Consider the following 9491-nt stretch of genomic DNA (forward strand, 5'->3'; position numbering starts at 1 on the left):
CTACATCAAGCAGATGTTCACCTGCACATCTGCCAATGTGGTATACTGCATACGCTGTACCCGTTGTGGCCTCCTCTACATCGGGGAAACCAAGCGGAGGCTCGGGGACCGCTTTGCAGAACACCTACGCTCGGTTCGCAATAAACAACTGCACCTCCCAGTCGCGAACCATTTCAACTCCCCCTCCCATTCCTCAGACGACATGTCCATCCTGGGCCTCCTGCAGTGCCACAATGATGCCACCCGAAGGTTGCAGGAACAGCAACTCATATTCCGCTTGGGAACACTGCAGCCCAATGGTATCAATGTGGATTTCACAAGCTTCAAAATCTCCCCTCCCCCTACCACATCCCAAAACCAGCCCAGCTCGTCCCTGCCTCCCTAACCTGTCCTTCCTCCCACCTATCCCCTCCTCCCACCTCAAGCCGCACCCCCATCTCCTACCTACTAACCTCATCCCGCCCCCTTGACCTGTCCGTCCTCCCTGGACTGACCTATCCCCTCCCTACCTCCCCACCTACACTCACATTTACTGGCTCCATTCCCGCCTCTTTGACCTGTCTGTCTCCTCTCCACCTATCTTCTCCTCTATCCATCTTCTATCCGCCTCCCCCTCTCTCTCTATTTATTTCAGAATCTCCTTCCCCTCCCCTATTTCTGAAGAAGGGTCTAGGCCCGAAACGTCGGCTTTCCTGCTCCTCTGATGCTGCTTGGCCTGCTGTGTTCATCCAGCTCTACACCTTGTCATCCCAATCCCAAAAATGCCCGACAACTTGAAGAACTGCAAATCTTTTCAACCCTTTGAGCAAAGACATTTCTCTGTGATGAAAAATACGAAAGAACTGTGGACGCTGAGGAAGGGTCACCGGACCCGAACCATTAACTCTGGTTTCCCTTCATAGATACTGCCAGACCTGCCCAGCTTTTCCAGCAACTTCTGTTTTTGTCTCTGCACGGGAACCCTGGACGGTCAGCCCCGTATCCTGAATCTATCACCTCTCTCCTCCAGCCAAAAGAAACGTCTACCCGGTCAATCCCACTGAGAATTGATCTAATTCACATGAGAATCCTCTCTCATTCTTCTCAATTCCAGAGAGTATATGCTCCTTTCTATCCCATCTACCTACAGCTGAGATGGAGGGAGCAGGGAACAATTCAAGCATGCATTGTTTTTGTTTTAAATTGAGGTAAGGACAAAACTTATCCTGTTTACGCTCTGACCCACGCATTGCTGTGTTGTGCCTGCTAAATCCTACAGTTTCACCCTCTCTTAGAAAGGAGCTGCACTGTCACACTTCAGCCACCAAATGTGGTGCTGCCACAGTTCCCTCTCCTGAAAGAGTGAACTTCGTCGATAAAAACGCTTTCAGTCGGTGAAAGAAACACAGAGAGAGAGGGGGGAGGGGCAAGGAGACAGAGGAATAGAGAGAGGCAAGAGAAGCAGAGGGACAGAGGCAAAGAGAGAGAGAGAGGTGAAAGAGCCAAGGGGAAAGGAAAGAAATTTAGGGACGAAACAGAGAGAGATGCAGGAAGGAGAAGGAAAGCGAGAGCAAAGAGAGAGAAAGACAGAGGTGGAAGGAAGACAAACAGACAAAGGGAAAATAGAGGGGGTGGAGAGAGATACAGCGTAAAAGGGAGGGAAGAGAGACAGAGAGAGAGAGGAGATAGAGAAATGGAAAGGGGAAGAGAGGCAGAGAAAGAAGGTCAGTGGGAGGGAAGAGAGACAGAGAGATAGAAGGATAGAGTGAAGAAACAAGAGACAAAGGGAAGAGAGAGAGAGATATAGGGAGGGAAAAGAGATAATGGGATGGGAGAGAAACAGGGCAGAAACAGAAAGGAGGAGTAGAGAGAGAGAGGAAGGTGTGACAAAGGGAAGGGAGAGAGCTAGAGGGATGGAGGGAGGGGATAGAGACAGAGATGGGGGCAAGGAGGACAGGTGGCGAGACGAGGAAAGGTAGAGAGATAGTGGGAATGGGAGAGGGACAGAGAGAAACAAGGGAGACAGAATGACAAAGGGAAGGGGGAGGGAGAGAGGCAAAGGGAGGGAAGAGAGTTGGGGAGACAGAGAGAGGAGACCAAGGAACAAATATGGATGGAATTAAGGAAAAAAATAGAAGAGAGAGAGAGAGGCAAGGATAAAGAAAGGATGTGTATTTCTACAGCATTCTTCATGTCCTTAGGACATCCCTGAGGAAATTCATGATCCCTTAAAAGTTCAGACACTGTTGGATTGTGGAGGCAGTTTGACAGGGGATGGGAGAGAGTGCACAAGCCTACAGTGGACTGAACAAATAAGGATGAAATAATCATTAAGATCTATGCGTTATTGCTGAAACAATGAGCACAGGCTGATAGCTGTATGTCACCCATTTCCCTCTTATTCACCACATTAACAAATGCTGGCTGAAAGCCAGTGACATTCATGTCATTTTTTTTTAAAGAAAAGCCGCCAGCCATACTTTCCGTTTCTCCTTCTTGTCGTCCTTCTTGGTAAACACAGTGTGGACCCACCAGATCTTGGTGAACATGCTGCCATAAGCTAGGCTGAAGCCCAGGCCTAGTAGCCACACTCGAGCCTGTGGGAGGAAAACAAAAGACCACTTTAACATTTAATTTCGAGATGCACACTGGCCCACGAGCCTCACCCTTTTTGAGAAGATTCAAGCACTATGTCATGGACCAGAGCAAACCCCCTCAAAATGTATTAACAGATACCCTAGACCCTGACTTTTCCTTGCGTTCCGAATGCAATTCGATTGGTCAAATTACTTGACTTCAAGTAAAACGTACTGTATTTTTACACTGTAGTTAAAATACAGACAAAGTAAAAACAAAATAATTGACTTAACCTTAACTCTATTGAAATGCTTAACAAAGTATTGCATATCTTAACTACTACTGGTTAACGCTTTCAATATAATAACGTTCCATAAACTCACCCATTAGCAAATTCAGTAAAATAAATTGTCTCTCATGCAATTCTAGCAACAGGAAGAGAACCCCAGCTTTTATCTGTAACAGAGAGGAATTAGAGCTTCCACATCCAGCTACAAGACCCCAGCAACTGCTACTGAAAGCTAAAACTAAAAATTCTGGTTCTGTGGGAGCTTGACCCCACCCATTCAGGCTGCTTCTATCGTTCCCACTTTTAAAAAAAAAACTCAAGGCCTCACAAGCTGTTTACTTTATTGGCTTTGAGTAGAATGCTTGTCCTTTCTGTCTCAACCTTTCTTCAGAAAAGAAACTAGGACAAATCACAACTGTTAAAGCCAAAGTATCGCCACAATTAGAATTTTCAAATCCCCCGACAGCACAAAACAGCCCGTGGGGAATAAAACAAAAACCCAGTCAGGCTTTCTGTTTGGAAGTAGGCCGCAATGGGTTTTCTGACCCTCCAATAAGACCCACAGCCGTTGTCACTTCGCTGAAAGAACTTTCACAACCTTAATCATTCCAAAGCAACTTTAAAATCATTTTGAAGGGTAGTCAATGTTGTAGAAGGTGTGGCAGCCAATTTTGTACACCGCGAAGGGATAATGCTGAGATGATTTATTGTAGCAATTTTGGCTGAGGGATTAAATATTGACTCAAATAACCATTCTGCTCTTTAAATTTGTGTCCATCTGAGAAGGTGGGTGGGGTCTTGGCTTAATGTCTCCTGCAAAAGCTGACACTTCTGATAATAAAGTCTCTCAGCTCTGTACAAGGGGCGTTGGTCTGGACTTTGGACACACCCCCTAGAGTGTGAATCTAATGCAAGATCTTCTGACTCAGGGGCAGGAGTGTAGCCAATTGGAGACTTCTGTGCAGTTCAATCGTAAATAGGGTCACAGCAGCCAGGAATGCTTGAGGAAGTGCCGTTCAGCCCATCTTTGTTCATCCAGCCGTGGGCCAGTGGAGAACTCCCTTGCCTCAGAAGGTTACCTTTCAAGCTCTACTCCTCAGCCACGAGCACAAAGTGAAGGTTAATTTTGGCTTATGCTGAGGAGGTGCTGTTCTATCAGAGCTGCTGCCTTTCTAATGAGGCATGACACTGGCGTAGTACACTTGACTTCTTGTTAAAATCACTGACGTGATCAAACTTCCCATTCAGGATCATTCTGCTCTCCTCCATCATTGATCTTTTCTTTTAGTTCATTTGCTTGTGCCCTCTTCATCGCAGTAATTGATGGGTTAACAGTGCCGGTGAAATAACACAGACATCAAGTGCAGCACAAAACGAATTAACAAGGGCACTAAAAATAGCACGTAGGCAACGGAACGCCATAGCAACCGGCAGAACCCTTCAGTTTGCCACAGCATAATGGCCCCAGCGAGAAACCCCTCCCAACAACCCCGCTGCAGGGCAGTTAGGGATGGGCAATAAATGCAGGCCGAGCCAGCGACGCCCACATCCCACCAACTGTGGAAATGGCTTGGTTGGCTGCACAGCTGCTTTGAGGACGCGCAGTGATGCCAATAGTGTGGGTTCAATCCCTGCACAGTCGGAATCGCCACCGAGCTCCACCTCGTGCCCTCACTTGGAAGTGGCGTGACCTTCAGGGGTTAATCCTCACTACAGTCACCTCTCTCTAGTTGGAGAGCAAACTCAAGGTTGCGGGGGGGGGGGGGGGGGGGGGGGATTACTGTGGCAACAGTGACATATAAGAATAAAGCCCCTCGTTGTCCAGCGGGTCACGGCTACAGTAATGCAGTAATACCTGATCCTAAACTTGGTCAGAACTTCCGCCAGTGACCTGTTGCGAAAGAAATACAATCAAAGTGGATTTGAGTTAGGAGGAGAGAAGCCTTGCTTCAATTGTATAGGAGAATGGTTAGATGTACGTGGAATACCCTCTATAGTTATGGTCTCCTTAGCCCAGGAAAGGTACTGTTGCCATACAGCGAGAGTGACAAAGGTTCATCAGGCTTGTTCCCAGAGTGGCAGGAGAAAAGAAGTTAGGAAATTGAGCCTGTATTCTTCAGAGTTTTTGAAGAAGGAGAATGAGCAGCGAACTCACAGAGATAGACAAGGTAGATGTAGGTAAGACATTTTCTCCGGTTGGAAAGTCCAGATAAGAGACTGGGAGAAATTATTTCACTCAGAGGGGTGTGCACCTTTGGGGTTCTCTACCACAGAGAGATGTGGAAGCTCAGTCTTTGCGTATGTTTAAGGGTGAGATTGATAGGTTTCTGATTACCAGTGGCACAAAGGATTATGAGGATGGGGTATGGCTAAAAGGACAGGTGTTAGATCAGCCATGATTGTATAGAATGGAGGAGCAGGCTTGATACGCTGAATGGCCTATTCCTGTTCCTACATTTCTAAGCCCTTTGACTTCTGGCTGCAGAAAGGAAGAGAAAAAGCTTATACTTTAAACAACCTCGAGACGTCTCAAAATTCCAAAGGGGGGTAATGGTGGTGGTAATGTCACTAGATGCCCCAAGACTGGGAGGCTCTGGGATACAAGGGCTCAGATCCCACCATGGTTTTTGGTGGAATTTAAATGGCATACAGGATTGAAAACTAATCCCAATAATTAGGAAATTATCATTGACCACGCCTTTAGGGAAGGAATTCTGCCCTCCTTACCTGGTCAGGCCTGTGTGTAACTCCAAACCCACAGTAAAGTGGCTGAATCTTTTTACTACTGTTTGAAATGGCCTAGCAGTTTACGGGCAATAAATGCCAGGGATACCTGTATCTCATGAAATCATTTTTTAACAAGCCAAGTGAGTACTTTACAAGGATAATTGGTTGCTGTTCATTCACAGGACAAGGGCATGGCTAGACCAGCATTTATTGCCCAGAGGGCAGTTAAGAGTCAACCACATTGCTGTGGGTCTGGAGTCACATGTAGGCCAGACCAAGTAAGGATGGCAGTTTCCTTCCCTAAAAGGACATTAGTGAACCAGATGGGTTTTTCTGACAACCAATGATGGATTTGTGGTTATCATTAGACTCTTAACTTCAGTATTTCCCCCTTTATTATTAGTTCCATATCTGCTGTGGTGCAATTCGAACCCAGTCCCTCAGAATAATTGCTTGGGTCTCTGGATTGACAGTCCAGCGATAAATACCACTAGGCCATCACCTCCCCTGTAATGGAGGAAAACAGGGAAACCAATTTGTGAACAGTAAGCTCCCTCAGTCAGCGATGTGATAATAATGAATAATTTGCTATTGTTTCACGATGCTGTCTGACCTTCATTGAGACAGGTCTGCGGGACCATATGCATCCACTATCATCCCGTCTGAAATGACAATGGGATTACTGCAAAAAATCCGAATAATAATATAAACTTTAATATAAACTTTCATCCCCAACCAGCTCTGATTTCCCTTGGGATGCGGGCATCACAGCCAGTTCAATATACATTGACCATTTTCCTAATTGCCCTTGAGAGGGTGGTACAGTTGTCCATGGGTGGGGGGGGGGGGGGGGGGGGGTGGGGGAGTAGGAAGCCCACATCCCTGCTGGGAAGGGATTTCCAAGATATTGGGAATTAGGGAACGACAATTTATTTCCAAGTCAGGATGATTCGTGGGTTGACGGGGAACTTGGAGGTGGTAGGGCCCTCATATATTTGCTGCCTTTGTCTGTCTAGGTGGACACAGAAGATGCACTTTGTAGTTGGCACACAGGTTTTATTTTATTCTTTCATAAGATGGCAGTGTCACTGGCAGGGCCATCCCTAATTGCCCTTGGTGGTGCGATGGGTTCTTCTCTGGTGCTTTGGTGCTGGTCTTAGGGATCGAGTGTCCTTGTCCTTTGAGATGGTGTGGCTCATGGGTTCACAAAGCAGTTGAAGGAGGCTTGGCAAGTTTCCTACATTGTAAGAGGGACTGCATTTCAAAGGGCTTGGGATGGAAGGTGCTGAATAAAGAGATGGCACAGAGTGGAGCTGGAGGAGCACAGCAGGCCGGGCAGCATCGGAGGAGCAGGAAAGTTGACGTTTCGGGTCGGGACCCTTCTCCAGAAAATAAAACCTGTGTGCCAACTACACTTTCTGAAGAAGGGTCCTGACCCGAAATGTCAGCTTTCCTGCTCTTCTGATGTTGCCTGGCCTGCTGTGTTCATACAGCTCCACACTGTGTTATCTCTGACTCCAGCATCGGCAGTTCCTACTCTCTAGGCGCTGAATAAAGACCAGATTCTGCCCTTTTCTGAATAAAACAAAGGAGATCTGAAACAAACGGTAAAAGCAGGAAGTGCTGGAGAAACTGAGCGTGTCTGGCAGCACCTGTGGAGAGAGAAAAATGGAGTTATTGTTTCAAGTCTGTTTGTCTGCGCTTCTCTGGATGACTCACCTGGCAAACAAGGGGGAAGTGCCACTGGTGGATGTGATAGCCATCCAGTCCGAGCGGGAATACAGCTGCCAAGGCAAGTGTACAGCCCACAGCTGTCATGTTATTCAGGTAGGGCTGGGAATTCTGAATGTACCTGGGAAAGACCAGACAGTTACCAACAACACCCTGCATTCGTATCGTAGAATCACAGAAGTCTTACGTCGCAGAGGGGGTCTGTTTGGCCTGTAAGGTCTGCAGTGGCTTTTCAAACAAAGACCTGGTTCGGCCATGTCTGGAGTATTGTGTCCGGTTCTGGTCACCTCATTACACGAAAGATGTGGAAGCATTGGAAAAGGGTGCAGAGGAGATTTACCAGGATGTTGCCTGGAATGGAGGGAAGGTCTTACGAGGAAAGGTTGAGAGAGCTAGGGCTTTTCTCTTTAGAACGACGAAGGATGAGAGGTGACTTGATAGAGGTGTACAAAATGCTCAGAGGTATAGGTAGAGTGGACAGCCAGAGACTTTTTCCTAGGGTGGAGGTAGCTATTACAAGGGGGCATAGTTTTAAAGTGAGTGGAGGTAGATATAGGGGAGACGTCAGAGGTAGGTTCTTTACTCGGAGAGTGGTAGTGGCGTGGAATGCATTGCCAGAGAGGGTAGTGGAGTCGGCCTCATTAGGGGCATTTAAGCTGCTATTAGATAGGCATATGGATGATAGTATAAGGTAGGGGTGAAGGTTAGATAGACCTTAGGTTTAGGGTAAAAGTTCGGCACAACATCGTGGGCCGAAAGGGCCTGTACTGTGCTGTACTGTTCTATGTTCTAAACAAGCGTCATTACCAAGTACCAATTTCCTTCTTCCCTTGCCCCATACCCTTGCAAATTATTTGTACCTAAACAATCATCTAATGCAAATGTGGAATGCCCCTCAATTGAACCCACACCTCCTGACAGTGCAACACACACCCAAAGCACTCTCTGAGTGAAAGAAAATTTTTCTCATATCACCCTTGCTCCTTTTGCAAATCATTTTAGAACAAGCCCTCTTGCTCTTGCTCCTTTTACGAGCAGGGACGGTTTTGCCCTATCTACACTCTATCCGGTCTCCTCTTAGCCTTCTGAAATAGCACCTACAAGGCAGTAAATGTCCCAAGGTGCTTCACGTGGCAGGTAGAAACTTCCAAACAAAACAGGGCACCAAATGACGTAATGAGATATTAGGGCAGATGACCAAATCATAAGAGTAGGTTTTAAAATAAGATAACAAGTTGTAGAGCTGGATGAACACAAAAGGCCAGGCAGCATCAAAGGAGCAGGGAAGCTGACGTTTCGGACCTGGACCCTTCTTCAGAAGTTTCTACAGAAGTTTCGGGTCCAGACCCAAAACGTCAGCTTTTCTGCTCCCCTGATGCTGCTTGGCCTGCTGTGTTCATCCAGCTCTACACCTTGTTATCTCAGACTCCAGCATTGGCAGTTCCTACTACCTCAGAGTAGGTTTTAAGGTGCATCTTAAAGCTGGTGAGAGAGCCAGAGGGACTTAGTGAGGATGATCCACAGCTCGGGGGCTCAGGTAGATGGAGGCACGGCCAATGATACTGGAATGATTAATATCAGGGATACACATGAGGTCAGAATCAGATGAATACATATCGTATGAAGAATTTCTGAGGCGGAAGGATAAACAGAGAGAGGGGAGGGTGAGGGATTGGAGAAGTTGGAGAATTTTAAAAAGGAGGTTTTGTCGGAACGGGAATCATTGGGTGATGACTGAACAGCTTATTAGAGGCCCAACAAGACTTTCCTAACCCCTTCACCACCTCCATACTTACCGGACATTACTGTTATAGATGTTAAAGGTGAGGCAGATGATTCCCAGCAAAATCCCAAGCCCAGCCAGGACTGAGACCGAAACAAAGAGCTTCTGGGATAAGTATCGGAAAGTTGGGATGACCTTTGTGTGGTCAGCGGGAGGGGTCCCACCTAGGAACGCAAGACAACAACAGTCAATGGTCAGGACATTGGGTTCATCACAAGCACAAAGTTTCATAACTCCTCACACCACATCAGGAAACCATAGACACTTTATAGCAACTGAAGTTATTATTGAAGAACCCCATATCCCGTGTACCAACTCGAGTATACATTAACGGTCTGAACCCCTCGATTAGATTCCAGTCTGTAACTCACTCCCAGGCATCCATTACTCTATATATAAACCATC

General features: G+C 46.8%; 1 protein-coding gene across 1 annotated transcript in view; it reads right to left on the reverse strand.

The window, feature by feature from the left end:
• The window catches only part of gabbr1b (gamma-aminobutyric acid (GABA) B receptor, 1b), a 52437-nt gene that overhangs the window by 19826 nt on the left and 23120 nt on the right, over positions 1–9491 (reverse strand). Inside the window, exons 5-7 of the mRNA XM_048616724.1 lie at positions 9100–9250; positions 7292–7424; positions 2460–2576 (exon numbers count right to left, since the gene is read on the reverse strand). Coding sequence (XP_048472681.1) covers positions 2460–2576; positions 7292–7424; positions 9100–9250 — 401 coding nt within the window. The remainder of the gene's footprint in view (positions 1–2459; positions 2577–7291; positions 7425–9099; positions 9251–9491) is intronic.

Source organism: Rhincodon typus, chromosome 35 (assembly GCF_021869965.1).
Source record: "Rhincodon typus isolate 14 chromosome 35, sRhiTyp1.1, whole genome shotgun sequence".
NCBI classification, from domain to species: domain Eukaryota; kingdom Metazoa; phylum Chordata; class Chondrichthyes; order Orectolobiformes; family Rhincodontidae; genus Rhincodon; species Rhincodon typus.